Consider the following 16,852-nt stretch of genomic DNA (forward strand, 5'->3'; position numbering starts at 1 on the left):
CCTAATACTGTTCTTTGGGGTGCACCAGAGAAGGAAGATTAAGTGTGTCATTGTGTATGCCATAGTGTTCTTTGGGGTGTAACAGAGAAGGAAGATTAAGTGTGTCATTGTGTATGCCATAGTGTTCTTTGGGTGTAACAGAGAAGGAAGATTAAGTGTGTCATTGTGTATGCCATAGTATTGGTCCTAATACTGTTCTTTGGGGTGCACCACAGAAGGAAGATTAAGTGTGTCATTGTGTATGCCGTATTATTGGTCCGGATACTTCTTTGGGGTGCACCAGAGACGGAAGATTAAGTGTGTCATTGTGTATGCCATAGTGTTCTTTGGGGTGTAACAGAGAAGGAAGATTAAGTGTGTCATTGTGTATCCCATAGTATTTGTCCTAATACTGTTCTTTGGGGTGCACCAGAGAAGGAAGATTAAGTGTGTCATTGTGTATGCCATAGTATTGGTCCTAATACTGTTCTTTGGGGTGCACCAGAGAAGGAAGATTAAGTGTGTCATTGTGGATGCCATAGTATTGGTCCTAATACTGTTTTTTGGGGTGCACCAGAGAAGGAAGATTAAGTGTGTCATTGTGGATGCCATAGTATTGGTCCTAATACTGTTCTTTGGGGTGCAACAGAGAAGGAAGATTAAGTGTGTCATTGCGTATGCCATATATTGGTCCTACTACTGTTTTTTGGGGTGCACCAGAGAAGGAAGATTAAGTGTGTCATTGTGTATGCCATAGTATTGGTCCTAATACTGTTCTTTGTGGTGCACCAGAGAAGGAAGATTAAGTGTGTCATTGTGTATGCCATAGTATTGGTCCTAATACTGTTCTTTGGGGTGCACCAGAGAAGAAAGATTAAGTGTGTCATTGTGTATGCCATAGTGTTCTTTGGGGTGTAACAGAGAAGGAAGATTAAGTGTGTCATTGTGTATGCCATAGAAGCTTATAAAGGAGATGACCATGCGAAACTTTGTGGAACTCCTCAAAAAACTCCATTATGATTAAAATGAGTTTCAGTGTAACTATAATGTTGCACTCCTTTAAAATAATAAATCATGAATATTAGATTCCAAATCATTCACCAAATGAAATTTTGCTATTTCTTTTAAAAAGGTATACGATAAACCCGACATATACACATATATGTCCGGAGAAACAGACCGTAATTCAGCATATGCATTGAATAATAAATCCTATATTAAGACAATATGTCCACCATACACCAAATACAGATGGCATATATTGAGAATTGTATCTGAAAACAACAAATATAACCGTGAAAACGTCATATTGACTGGTGAACCATTAAAATGAGGCCACGGTCAGATGAACTCTACTAGATATGTTTATCTTACAATCATTCCATACACAAAATATAGTTGACCAATTGCTTTTAACTATATCTATAGTATCTGAAAATGGACAGAACCTGTTACCATGAAAATGAGGTCAAACCTTAATCTTGATTACTGATAAAGAAAGATGAAACCTGTCAGACGAACATTTAGATATTGCAGAGATTTAATCAATCATACTGAGTAATTCACATGACTAAGTAGAAAACGGCTACTGAACCATGAAATTTAATTCAATTACCATGGACATAGGACAGATGGCAACTTTTTTACATACGGCATCTGAATACACGATTTGAAGCACCCAGGTTTCCTACCTTTAGAAATATAAAGCTTTTTACAGATAAACATGCATGCCACGTGTATTCTGTGTCTTATTTTTTTTTCATTCATTTTTTTGTACATTATAAATAAGACCGTTAGTTTTCGCATTGGATTGTTTCACATTTGTCATTTTTATAGCGGACTATGCGGTATGGGTTTTGTTCATTGTTGAAGGCCGTACGGTGACTTAGAGTTGTTAATTTTTGTGTCATTTGGTCTTTTGTGGAGAGTTGTCTTATTTGCAATCATACCACATCTTCTTTTTATAGTTACGCCAGATTTTTATCCATATGGCACAAGCAAGACACAAACTTATATACAACTTGTGTTTCATACGACTTCGATTTCTAAAACCATACTGAATATCGAATAATATATATACATGTATGTTGTATGTCAATGCGAGATAACATATACAAGACTTGTACTATCGTTAATGATATTCTACATGTCCGTATCTAATCTAATTCTATTACATGTAACAGCAAACAGAGGTTAACAAGAATGTGTCCACAGTACACGGATGCCCCACTCGCACTATCATTTTCTATGTTTAGTGGACCGTGAAATTGGAATAAATTCTCTAATTTGGCATTAAAATTAGAATGATCTTATACTAAGTTTCAAGTTGATTGGACTTCTACTTCATCAAAAACTACCTTGACAAAAACTTTAACCTGAAGCGGGACAGACGGACGAACAAACGAACGGTAGACGAACAGACGGACGAACGAACAGACAGACAGACGGACGAACGCACAGACCAGAAAACAGAATGCCCCTCTACTATCGTAGGTTGGGCATAAAAATATTGGCTTGTGATTTATTGGTTTATTTCCCTCTGACCTAAAATGGAGAAGGGGTTACCACTCCAGTCATGCTTCTTTGATTGTGTACCCCTCCAGTCATGCTTCTGTGATTCTCTATGTAATCAATCAAATTTTTCCCACAAAAGGGTGGACAGGGCCCTCCTGGATACGCCTGTAACCTTTCCTACTAATTTCGAATGCACCACACATCGGTCTTGATCTGACAGTTTGTATGGAAAGAGCCAATGGTTTTGCTCATTTACCAAAATAAAAACAAGGACGTGGTAAAATTGAAAATGTCATTGAGACAATAACCGCAAAAGACCAGAGGACAAGGACGCGAAAACTACAGGGAAATGTAGATACATGTACTCAGTCATTATCAAGACCGTATTAATATTAATTATATTTGAAATTTAAAGTGTTTGACAGATATCCGTTTAAATATTATATAAATTGGCTTTTTAACTTTTTTGGATTCGAGCGTCACTAATGAGTCTTTTGTAGACAAAACGCGCGTCTGGCGTATATACTTAATTTAGTCCTGGTATCTATGATGAGTTTATATGCATGTAACAAAGAACATATCTGATCAGATGTATGTTATTCCGTAATGGAAAAAGATGGTATTTTAAAAATGTATTTATTGCAAAAATCCCGACAGGTTGAAAGCAACACGTGCATTGGTTAAGGTTCTGCATCCCTCTGAAAATAGAGAAATATATTATAATTATCACCAATTGTAATAAATATGGGCAAATTAATTATTCTTTAGGGTGAAACCCAGGGTTCACATGGTGTCGAAACTACTTTGAAAATTCACAAATAACAATCAAGAAGACCTGCATCTTTACAACATTTATACTCTGATTTGTACAAAAAGGAAACAATGTTATAATTTTCTATCATAGCAACCATTATATACCATTCGACAAGATTGCAAAGAATGATCTCTGTGGGCCATGCTGGGAATATTGTGTGGTTACAAAAATGTATATCTTTTCCATAGGACAAGGGGTTGTCAACTGAAACCAAAGTTTATGACCTTTGACCTTAGAAGTTGTACAAACATTAAGAAAATCCCTCTGGTCTTGGTTAATATACATGTCAAGGTAGACTTTTTAATCATAACGGATCTAAAGATATAGACCGGACACATTTTTTCCATAGGACATTGGGTTGTCAACTTAACCAGATTTTTTTTACCTTGACCTTTGACCTAGGAATTTGTACAAACATTATGACAAACCCTCTGGTGTTGGAAACTATACATGTCAAGTATAAAGTATGAAATTATATCTGTTTTCTAGATATTTCTTGTTTTTAAAAGTATACAGATGAATGGACTATATCACAAACTTTCACATGTCAACTATGCAAAAATTTTAAGTAAATAATGAGGGGAATGGTGAAGTAATCTTTATTGAAATGAGATGTGCCAATACTAATACAACTACATGCAGTACTGCATACAAAATATTATAATCTTGTCAGAAGGATATCCTCTTCTTACCTAACCACAAACCTATTTATTATGCAAAAGCTTTATACAATCAATGGACAAGACTTAGAAGAGGCAGGATCAAATACTGTAAATTCAGAAATTATTGTTTTTATTATTTTGAATAATGTGACAAGGATTTAATCACAATAATTTTAAGTTGCATTTTAAAATTCGTTCTATGAATTAAACAAGATTTTTCTCAATATGGCAAAAATTGAAATTGCATTTTAGTCTAAAATGACAAAATCGCAATAATAAATGCAAGCAATAATTTCTGAATTTACAGTATTATAATCTACATGAAAATTACATGACACAGGGGGCAGGGTAAAGTAATCTCAAGAGATATGCCAAATATAACACAACTGCATACTAAATATCATGGATTTGCCATTAGCCATTCCTCTAAAACTGACCTAATCACAAACTTTAACAAAGGTTGCTGCTGCCTATGCTGAAAAAAGCATAGCTTCATCTCAATCAACATTAAAATGTATTTGAAGGCCCCTTGAATGTTTGTTAGGAGTATGGTAGCCATCTTGCATGCAGAACCCCCATGGGCATTTTGAAAACTTGGCAGGTATGTCAATGTTCCAGAAGAAGCAACAAGCAAGACAAAAAGGAATGCATATGAGTAATAGAGAATAATTAATATAACTCCATATATCTTCTTCTGAACTTGATAAGGCTATGGAATTATCCATCCAATAGACAGGCACTTGTTTCTATCCATACGAAGGTCGACTATCCATATAAAAAATATGGATAGTCGACCTTCGTATGGATAGAACAAGTGCCTGTGATCCAATACAAAGAATATAAAAGGGCATATTTTTTATTGTCGATTTTTTTGTATCTTTATAAACATTTATATGCACTGTGTTTTGACAATTAAATGATGCATGAATGAATAAATAAATAAATAATGACACATTTATTTACACAAAATAATGAAAGAAATGGGTTAACAAGTATTTTGATGGAAGTTTGAAAAATTTCCCATGATTCCATTTCAGAATAAAATTCAAAAAAAAGGCAAAAATGACCTGTTAGCTTTAAATACATTATACATCTATTCCTATACCAAAGCTATGTGCATATTTTCTTATTTGCAAAGAAATAAGCAAATTTAAAAAAATAGGTGAAAATGTCATTTCATACATGTTTTGTAGAAATGTTTGAAAGAAGAACAAATATATCTCTTACCATGAATAATTGATTATAATAATTGATAAATGCCTATACCTCAGCTATTGTGAAAAGAAATTATGTAAAAGATTTGTCTATCTCTTATTTAAAAAATCCCACCAGCTGGTGTGTTTTAGAGATGAATGTGTTGTCAAATTCCCTTAAGAATCTAAGAAGAAAAATTCCATAAAAAATAGTGGTCCGAGACTTGAAAACACCTATTCATGTTAATTTAAGTAGCTTTGTAATACAAAACACAATCCCTACAAAGGACTTTACAAGAATATTTTCCTTTCCAAAATAAACCTTCATTACAAACCCAAGGAAAAAAATCATGTTTATACTAAGGACAATATTTAAATGCTGCCAACACTAAGATTTGCTCTTAATTACTATAATTATGAAGATGCTTTAAAAAACAATGTCATTAATTAACATGATTAAAAACATATTTTGCTAGTATGAATAACACTAATGCTCGACAAATTTAATGCCAACCTATGTTATATTGGACATGATTTAATTATTTCACGAATAAGTAAATAATTAAAATTTTTAACAGAATTTATACCATTGATTTGCCAAGTAAAACTATTTTGTTTTTCAGCTAAAGAATCTATTTTTTAACAGGCTAAAACCAGATGCTCTGCAGGGCCAGCTTTATACAACCGCAGAGGTAAAACTCTGAACATTAGGGGCAGGTATGGACACGAAATTCAAGCTTGAAACAGCTATGAATTTGGATTGTGATTAAATATTTGACACAGCTAAGGTTTCACACAGAATGAAGGTTGTCTTATGAACTTAAAAATAATTTTTTTTATGCTCGTGAGCAAAACACTATGCTGTTGAATAATAATCCCCTAAAAAATAAAATATTTGAAGAAAAATTCTTTTTAATTTCTGAAATCAGAAATGAGAAAAATTTTAACCCCCCCTCCCATTTTCAGCTACACATCTCAAGACAATCATCATTTCTCAATACACAAATTTCAATCAGTGTAAGGGAGGTAACCAAACATATATATCACAGTCTTCTATAAATTTTAATTGGATTACCTCCCCTACACTGCTTTTATATTGCCTATATTGTCCTAACCAGAAAAACCTGTTCCCCCCTTTTTTGCCCCTAATTGCTTAATGATTTGAGCCATAAACCCCTTTCCATCCTTATGAAGTATGGAAACTTGTATAATTTTAGAGAGATTTATACACCTAAACACAAGTTGTAAAAAATTGACTGAAACTACAAAATGCTTATTTGGGCCCCTTTTTTGGCCCCTCACTTATTGAAACCCCCCTTGGAGCAAGAACCCCACAACTTGATTCCAGCCTCTCCTTTCTAGTAAGAAGTCTTGTACATTTGTAGTATAATTTCAGAGAGATCCATACACTTAAAACACAAGTTATTGTCTGTAAACTTGTAAAGAAGAAAAATGCTTCTTTTTGGTCCTTTTTTGGTCCCTTATTTCTTAATTATCAGGGATATTAACCCCAAACTGAACCAAGCCTTCCCTTCATTATATGGAACCTTGTGGTACAATGTCAGAGAGATCCATACAGTAATACATAAGTGAATGTCCAGAAACTACAAAAATGCTTGTTTTTGGCCTAAAATCCTAGACTGGTTGCCCAATAACCTTTAAAATAAATCCCAACCTTCTACTTGATTGCATTAAACATTATGGTACAATTTCAGAGCAATTGAAATACTTATACACACGTTATTGTCCTGAAACTAGATAAATGTTTGTTTTTGGCCCCTTTTGGCCCCTAATTCCTAAATTGTTGGGACCATAGGCATAATCCTCACAATCAATCCTAACCTTTCTTTTGTGGTTATAAACATTGTGTTAAAATTTTATTGATTTCTATCAACTAAAGTTATTATCCGGAAACCATCCATCTTTAGATGACGCTGACCATGACGACAACAGAACACCAATATACGACCCATTTTTTTTGTGATTGTATAAAAACTGTGCTGAAGTCCAAAAATTTAATCATGTTAACGCACATCATATACCATGAAAACAAAATTTCATGTGTTGAAGTATCTCAGCCTTAAAAGAGTCAGTGGCAGATCCAGGGTTGACCCCCCCCCCCTTTATCTTTTTTATCTTTTTTGACAATCAATGCATTTTAATGGGGATGTAAAGTTGGAACCCCTCTTTTTAAAATGGCTGGATCTGCTCCTGAAAGTGATCATGCATATATATGTTTATGTGAACTGATAATTTGAAAAAGTGTCTATAACTCCTTTACCTAACATTAATTACATGCTTGATAATTAACTTCTATATATATGATTTTTAAAAAGGTAAGATTTTATGGTGTGACCATTGATGTTTGTGGTACATCATGCAAACACAAAAAAAACTCTTTTCCCCCCCAGGTCTTTTTTTAACAAGTAGCTAATTCTGCATTGAATTGTAAGTTTTCTGAGTAATGAATTCCCTTTTCATACAGTATCAAGTTTAGGAATACAATCAGGAATAGCTTGCATCAACATTTTAATATACACATACTTTCAATCATTTCTGAAACATTTTTAAAGCACCAAATTATAAAAAATAACTAATCTATATGTCAAATATGATCACAAAAATAATTTTAAAATTAAATAAATGAGTTCAATCTCTGTTCCAATAAAACATTTGAAAGTAGTCTTTTTGTCTAGTGTAATGGTCAACAATAGTTACAGATGCATAATGCTACACCATTAAACTACAGGATGATTAATTTTCTTCATCATGCATTTAAGTTTCAACATTCAATAAGCTGTCAACAAGTGGAGCATTTCTACATGTATTTGCTGCACAGAGTCTTGATGGAATTCAAAATCTGTATTCTTTGGTAAAAATCACAATATGTTTTTCTACATAATTTGATCATTCTTGTTAATTTCTTCATTATTATGCTGATCTTATTTGTTCTTGACAATGGCACTTTCTGATAATACTGTTAACAAAGTAACAAAAATTCACTATACCATTGAATTGGACTCTCCAAGTTTGTCTGCAACCTGCAATCAACAAACAATAAACACTTATAAGGGATATTCTGACATTTATTGAAAGGGGTTTGGGAAACAGTTCCCTATAGATCTCCATTAATATAATATAAATGTGGTATTACAAGTGTGAAAACTTGTTTGGAGCCCTGAGTGTCTTTTGAAGTTCTTTCATAGTTTCCTTCATAATATATTTTCAGAAGACAATTCAAGAAGATGTGAGAAAAAAGGAATATGTACTATGTCCAATATCTTTAAAGATTTATCAAAGTATTATAAATAAATGTTGATTTCATCTGTTTATTCCTTAGTTTTATAAGAAATTTTTCAGTTCTTTCCACATGGAATGTTGTTTGTGAGTATTTGACATGGTCTTGAAAATTATATAAATTACCAAGTTCGAAATTCTCAAGCTATGTTTTATACAATGAAGTCTTTTTTTAAGAATTATTGTTATTGTGCATGTTGTGTTGTTAGGTTGCTGTTCATTTTGCATATTACTCTACATATTCTTTTATGCATTATGCAAATTAAAACAGGATTCTAAAACCACAAAATATGAACTAAGCAAAAATCTTAGTTGCATAAAAGTGAAATTTGAGAATAAGTGAATCTGACATATTTAAGATTTATGACTGAGAATATATTGGTTTAAAAAAGCTCATTAAAGCTGATGTTATATCCTTTTTTGCATCTACAAAAATGTATGCCTAATTTAAATAAGTTTTTTTTTATCTATTAATTTCTTAATTCATCTGACACCATTTCTTTTTGGAGCAGGCACTTCTAGACTTGCATGCATGATTTTTGTATTAATTGTTATGAACTTTGAACTAGCTGTCAGTAACTGATTTCTCCTAGGCATTTTTTTCATGCTTGCAATGTGCTTGTCTGTTTGAAATTCATTTTCACAACTTGTTTCCCCATACATTTTGTACAAGACAAAGATAGATATATAATTTGTAATATACAGTCATGAGTGTGGGTACTTGCTGGGTGATGAATGCGGTATAGTGACCTCTAAATGTTTATTGTCTATTCCGTGTTGTGAGAATTCTGTTTGACATTTAGTCCACTTACTCTATTATTAACAATAATTTTGTAAGGGTGCAAGGTAACCTGATTTCTAGATTGAATAAACAGATATTTCATGATTTTCAATTCTAGGAGAAAGTCTCCAATTAAAAAAACCTACCTGTCGAATATAAGGTAAATTTAAAATTGTTCCTATAACTGGTACCCTTCTTAAAAAGTTAATTACTACTGGGAAGAATCCACTGAAAGAAAAATAAAATACAAATTTAAAGTAACATATCTGACAACAAACAAATCAATCTTGAATTATTGTTCACTATTAGTACCTATATAAAGTTGATGACTTTAAACATGTTCATGATGTTAAATACTCCAATATTTTCATTTTCTTTGTGTTTTTGGTAAGACATATTGCATGATGTATCATCTCTGGAATCTTGTTAGCAAAATTTTCTCAAAGCAAATTAATTGTGGGATTCTTATAAACCTGATTCACATTGTAGTCAAATATGTTTTATCAGTTTACATTTAATCATGGTAGCTACAATATTCAATTCTGTAAAAGAGCACACAACCAATAGATATGATAGATATTTTTTGGCACCTATCCTAAGTCAGGAACCTGTTGTTCAGTGGTTGTCAATTGTAGATGTAGTTCACAAGTGTTTCTCGTTTCTCATTTTGTATATACATTTGTAGGTGCACACTGGATACATGGTTGCTTTTCCTGTTTGAAATGTTTTACACTTATCATTTGGCGCCCTTAATAGCTTGCTGTTCTTTGTAAACAAGGCTCCATGTTGAAGAACATATTTTGACCTACATGTATAATTGTTTACTCTTTACTCATTTTGACTTGGATGGAGAGTTATCTCTCATTGGCACTCATAGCAAATATTCTTATTTCTATGCACACTGATTACATGGTATATGACCCTTTATTTTTCTCGTTATAATGTATTATCACTATTTTAGGAAATCTTTGATCTAGCTGAGCGATAACTTTCCTTTCTCAGCATTGTTGAGTGAAATGAAAATTTATCACTAGAAACTAAGGGTGCACATGGTATTGTCGTCATAGGTAAAATAGTGATTATCATTGGTCATCTCAACTGTATTGCGTTACTAAAATTTTTCGTATCATCTCCAGCAAGCAATCAACATTAATTCATAATCATGATAATTATACATTATTATACTTGCCTAAATAATAGGAAAAATCCATATAATTCTACACACATCCCAATGACTGGGAATCCTAATAATACAACAAATATTCCTCCTATAAAGAAACTTGTAGCTTTTATTTTATGTTTTTGAAAGAAAAATCGCACAGTTCTTTCCATTCCTATCACAAAAGAAAGTCCAACTATAAATAAAATCTGAAAAGAAATAATAAAAATTACAAATGAACATTTATTTTTAACATCAAATTTATTTTACAAGGCCATAAATGAAATTTCAGATGTTGGTACTCATAGTACTGTTTTACTTGAAAATAGCTAGAACATCTCATATCGCCACTACACTGTTCATTATTTTTTGTGATTTCTGTTATATATCAAGTTCATGTATTCATGGTATTTCTTTTAAATAAAGATCCATTGTAATAATTTTGTTTTAAATTTATGTACAGATAATGTTTGCTGTTCTGTTTGCAGGTAAATTTAGACTTTCCTTATTCAAATGTCTGTCAAGGTAAACAATGAAATGAGTTGTTCAGATATTTTTACACAGTTTTTTTTGCAGGTACCATACTCTCTATACATGCTTTACAAAAACTTACATTTCCAATGGCAAGTAATCCTCTGTCAAAGAAAAACATAATTCCTAGCAATAGAAAGGCAATTCCAAATCCAGCTAGCCCAACACCAATCTCTGAAAAAAAGTTGATTTGGATTAAAAATTGAAATAATTTACCAAAAGGTATTTTTAAACATCTTGAACATGTTAAATGCAGGCAGTATAAATCACAATATTATTCCTTAAATACATTTATTTCTTAATTCAAAACTTACCACTACATGTATGTTGGTAATGCAAAAACATCCTGTTTTAAAGGACTTTAGGAGTCTTGGGCCATGGACACAGTCACCCAGTTTACAGCAGAAATGTGATTGTTGTATGAAGTCAAAAGTTTAAGAAGAACAGATTTGTGGATCCAGCAGTACCGATTTTTGAATAGCGATAAGGTGTTTTAATACACCTTTAATACTATTCACCCGCAAGGGTGACTGGAGAAAAAATATGGTAACTTGGTCTTCTCCCTACTGACAGTAAATCGCTTGCTGAAGTGGGGTGTTCGTTAGGCTGTGCGGGATGTATCAAGTTCCAGTTTACGTCTGGTCAGAATGAGGATGTCACATCAGATGTAAAGAGAGTGCCATTCTCTTTGCATGCACCCTTGCAACAACTCTTCGAGGGGTCTGTAGATGGCCTGTTGCAAGGAAAAATTTCTGTTTCTATCCAATTTACCCTTATTTTCCAGTGGCTGTCCAAATTTCCCCAACTACTTTCCAGAATGGCATTTATTATGACAAGACCTACCTATTGTATTTATTGTGAACTTGAAGTTGTTCTCATCCTGAAAATGCATGAAATATTTGCCACTGGACATTAAGCAACCAAGAATCAACCAATCAATTACAGTGACTTGACTGTTAGTGTACTGTTGCTATCCACCAATTGCAACTCATTCAAAATTTTGACCAAATTGCGATTTGTTTTATTAAACCAAATTGTTCAACTGGTCAGAAATTTGAACCAACTGCTGTAGAAAATCAAAGTCAAGTTGTGAAAGTGCAAGGTGATAAAATAAAACATACTTACAATCCTATAAGACTTTAACTCCACTTTAATGACATTGTGACAAAATAAATCTATCAGTTTGTATCATGAGGTATATTATAGTCATTATCATGCTTAATGTAAACTTGTTATTTTGAATTGCAGTAAAAAATGTCCAAACTAAGCTTTCATATAGTTTTTCTTTCGAAAAGTCTTTTGTATTCATAAGAATCAGACATTATGTGAATTAAAACATTTCATATCCAGTAAAATATGTGTAAAATTGCAATATGTTTGTAGGAAGTTTCCATGGGGAGATAATATTTTTTTCTTTCAAAAAGTCTTTATTCAAAAGAATAATATTTTAGGTTATCTCCCCATGAAAACTTATCAATCATGTCAATAGCATATTTTATATCACACATATATTCCGGAATATACATGTATGATGTTTTATTTAAAATGATATCTGATTCTTATGAATATAGAATACTTTTAGAAAGAACAACTATATGAAAGCTTAGTTTGGACATTTTTATAGCAATTCAAAATATCAATTTCACCGTAAGCATGGTAATGACTTTAATATACCTAAACAAACTGATTGACTGAATTTTTTACAACATCATTAAAGTGGAGTTAAAGTCTTATAGGATTGTAAGTATGTTTTTTTTTATCACCTTGCACTTTCTCATTTTGACTCAGTGAACAATTTGTTCAATATTCTGACCAGTTAAACAATTTGGTTTAATAAAACAAATTGCAATTTGGTCAAAATTTTGAATGAGTTACAATTGGTGGATAGCAACACTAACAGTCAAGTTACTGTAATGCTATTCCTGGCTGACCAATGAAATTGTCTTGTTTGAACTGTTGACATCATACAACAATCACTTTTCCATTGTCATACCTGCCAACTTTCATGATTTAGTTGTGTATTACACCATTTTGACACGATTGCACGATCGTGATCATAAAAAAAACTTTAAAAAACGATTTTGAAAAAATAATTTACACAAAATTTTAATTGTTCCTGATTTTGAACTGTGTCCAAGGGAGACAATCGTGTTCAGCCAATCAAATTCAGTGTTTCTCGTGATCACATTACTGTGAAAGTACTTTAATTCGTGGGCATCAATTTTCGTGGTTTGAGCAATATTTACATGTTTGTGGGTTTTTAAATTCGTGGATTTTAGTTTTCTAAAAAAAAAAAATTGAAAAATAAAAGCCTTTAGAAACATGAGAAACGAAGGTTACAAGTAGTCTGGATTGAAGGAAATTGCAAAGAAAACATTGACCTGTGCAAATCAATGTAACAACACTAATTAACCCAAGAAAAAGTGATCAACAGATTAAAGACCATCAAAGGTGTTAATTAGGCCATAAACATGTCAACTTAAGGAAACATATAACATAAACAAATGCTATGAAAGTATCTTGAATTGTCAAATAATTCTACTCAATATCAAGTCTACTAAAAATAAGGCTGATTTTTATCACGCGCAAAAGTGACTAAAGCCCTCAAAATCCTAGCTAAAACCCTGAGTCTAGCATGAAATAATTATTTCCCATATGTATACGAGAACTATGAGGATATAAAATGAATCCGGGTCCCTCTGCCCTGATTCTGGTTCGCCCTAGTTTCTGTTCGCCCTAATAGATATAGGAAGATGTGGTGTGAGTGCCAATGAGACAACTCTCCATCTAATACCTGTTTGCCCTGAGTCCGATCGCCCTGATTTTATTTTTCAGTATAGTGTTGCGTTGTGTGTATATAATTGAATGTGTTGAAGTCAGTCTACAATTTTGCCAAATATTTACGATGTTTCATGTTAACTTGTCTAAAGCTAGCTGCTATACTTGGTTATCAGTTTCAGTACATTTCAGGACTACAAGATATTGTGACTTCAAGGTATTTAGGACTAAGTTTGTATCTGTATGTAATTACGTTACTAGGAAATATAAGTTTCTGTGAATTCAAGGATTTGTATAGTTACTATTCAAATCCTTAGTGAATTTCAGCACTACATTGTATTTTTAAATGTAAAACAACTGAAGACTAAATTATTTGTATGTAATTGAATATGTTGAAGTTTACATTCACCAAATATTTATTTATGATGTATTCTGTGGTTGCTATTAGGAAATAAGTTTCTCAGAATTTCAGCACTACATTGTATTTTTAAATGTAAAACAACTGAAGACTTAGTTGTTGTCTTGCTGCTACGAGGATAAGTTTCTGTGAATTCAAAGACTACAAAGTATTTAACATAAAACAACTAAAGACTAACATGACTAAATTATTAATATATTTAACTTTATTGATACATTTAACAATTTAAAAACAAGATCAATTCCGAATTGTACTTCGCACACATTAATTGACTAAACGAATATTTAAAAAACTAAATAGAATTACTTTAAGTGAAACAAATACCAAAAACACAGTCACACTGCTGCACATTGATCACTTGTCATTAGTATTTTTACCCATCCTTTTTTTTATATTTTATATTTCAAACTGAATTTTACCCATCCAAGCTGACTATTTTATTTGAGAAAAATGTTATTCTCATTATTAATCCATTAAAGACAATTTATATAACAATCAGTGATATCAAAGGTTTCAAATGACACCTAATCAGCAATCAAAATTCAATCAACAGTAATTAAAAGTTATCATAAAATAAAGTGTAACAATGCAGCCAAGAATTTTATTTAATTAATATAAATTTGGAAAATTTTCTGTATTTAACTTTTAATAGATATACATAAATTTTCATATATATAATTATATTTCGTTCATTGATGTGACATATACATATCATAAATGAATATAGGGCGAACAAACCAAGGGCGAACGGACTATCAGGGCGAACAAACTCAGTGCAAACGAACCTAGGGCGAACATGTAATCAGGGCGAACGATCCCGATACCATATAAAATGAACTGTACCTCTCAGCTTTCGAAGGGAGCTCCGAATTCCAGAGCATATAGAGGTGAACACGAAAATACATGCTGCGAACAGGCTCGGTGGGCAAACTTGTAGGGTGACAATGTGTTTTTAAGGCGGACCTGATACCTGCCCTGGTTAGAAAGTGAAATTATATGCCGGGTGTTTTACATTAATGATTCTGCTAGAATGTTTGACTTGGAACGAACGTCTGATAATTGTTGAATTTCTTAGAGTATTAACGTTTTTCTTTTTGCTATTTACTTTGAAAATCTGTGATCTGATACATCTTAGTTGGTTTATTGTTGACGTTGCTCTGTTTTTCGCCACCGTGGCTTTGTATTTTTTTCTTGCCTCCAAACAAAAGAACTTTGATCTAACTAAATACCTCAAAAAAGAAACAAATCGTTTCGGCCATGGAGCTATTCCGGACTTGGTTGATACATCTTTCATGTACATGTAGTAAAAGTAGTTTCAGTCATACTTTCATCTTATATTCATAGAGATTTTGTTGTATATACTTCATTTATTTATCTTTGATGACTTTAAAAACAAAGTAGTATTTGATGGTTAATCAGGAGTTCACAGGGCTCAATGCCTCATGTTTAAAATTTAAAATTTAAAAAAAAAAATGACCAAAGATTGTAACTTTATTAAAGTATAGTGATGCAATGGTGAACTTAGTTTGTGACCTTGAAAGGCAATCCAACTGAACTATATACATTTGTACTATTTAGCCATTTCGGTCATGCAGATTGGAAGACGGAGTCACCGGACATATTTGACTTAAAACGAAATACTCCAAATTGAATGATGATGACTTGGGCTTGGTTAAAATTTGTCGAAAAGTAGTTTCAAAGAGGAAAATTTAAAAAAAAAAGTAAAAAAAAAACCCTGCTCCTTTATTATTAACTTAGGTGACAATAAACATCAAAAATTGAGAAAGGAAAATGGTGAATATGTCAAAGCGACAACCACCCGACCATAGAGCAAACAACAACCGAAGGCAACCAATGGGTCTTCAATGTAGCGAGAATTCCCGCACCCGTAGGTGTCCTTCAGCTGGCCCCTAAAAATATGCATAATAGTACAGTGATAATGGACGTCATACTAAACTCCGAATTATACACAAGAAACTAAAATTTAAAATCATACAAGACTAACAAAGGCCAGAGGCTCCTGACTTGGGACAGGCGCAAAATTGCGGCGGGGTTAAACATGTTTATGAGATCTCAACCCTCCCCCTATACCTCTAGCCAATGTAGAAACGTAAAAGAATAACAATACGCACATTAAAATTCAGTTCAAGAGAAGTCCGAGTCCGATGTCAAAAGATGTAACAAAAGAAAATAAATAAAATGACAATTATACATAAATAACAACAGACAACTAGCAGTTAATTACTGACATGCCAGCTCCAGACCTTAATTAAACTGATTAAAAGACTATGTCTTCATCATATGAATATCAGGTACAATCCCTCCCGTTAGGGGTTTAGTATCATACTATCATAAAATATATGAGAAGAACATAACCCGTGCCATGCCAACAACTGTTTTTTTTAGTTTAGAAATAAATGTGTTTAGTTCCGATCTATTTGCTATAGAAGTGTGTGTACGTTCCGGACCATATGAGTATTTGGACCATACGCGTATGCACTGTAAATAAAAGTGTTAAGAATCTGAACACTTTTTGAACACCCTTTTGTAACACTTCTGGAACGCGTAACAGTGTTCTAAATATTAACATTGGTGTTCCAGTTTTTAATATTATGTGTGCATCTTTCGAACGCTATGTGTGTTATTCTTGAACGGATAGTGTGTACTCCTTGAACGCCGAGTGTTTGAATCTGGAACGCGTAACAGTGTTCTAAATATTAACTTTG

The 16,852-nt window shown here is 32.5% G+C and overlaps 1 protein-coding gene across 1 annotated transcript; it reads right to left on the minus strand.

The window, feature by feature from the left end:
* Positions 1-8,009: 8,009 nt before the first annotated feature.
* Positions 8,010-15,342, minus strand: LOC134685226 (vesicle transport protein GOT1B-like). Its single transcript, XM_063544746.1, has 5 exons — positions 15,232-15,342; positions 11,013-11,104; positions 10,430-10,608; positions 9,387-9,468; positions 8,010-8,203 (listed from the first exon to the last, which is right to left on the minus strand). The coding sequence occupies exons 1-5, from the start codon at positions 15,254-15,256 to the stop codon at positions 8,165-8,167; spliced, it is 417 nt and encodes a 138-aa protein (XP_063400816.1). The 5' UTR covers positions 15,257-15,342; the 3' UTR covers positions 8,010-8,164.
* Positions 15,343-16,852: the final 1,510 nt, after the last annotated feature.

This window comes from Mytilus trossulus, chromosome 9 (assembly GCF_036588685.1).
Source record: "Mytilus trossulus isolate FHL-02 chromosome 9, PNRI_Mtr1.1.1.hap1, whole genome shotgun sequence".
Taxonomy (NCBI): Eukaryota; Metazoa; Mollusca; class Bivalvia; order Mytilida; family Mytilidae; genus Mytilus; species Mytilus trossulus.

Excerpts from the sequence above, each read along its gene's own strand:
- LOC134685226 (XM_063544746.1), bottom strand. The coding sequence starts at position 15,256 with ATGTATCAGATCACAGATTTTCAAA. Across the intron at positions 9,469-10,429 it reads GGATTTTTCCTATTATTTAG|TGGATTCTTCCCAGTAGTAA; the intron begins GCAAGTATAATA and ends TTTTTCTTTCAG. Across the intron at positions 8,204-9,386 it reads ATTTACCTTATATTCGACAG|GTTGCAGACAAACTTGGAGA; the intron begins GTAGGTTTTTTT and ends TGTTGATTGCAG.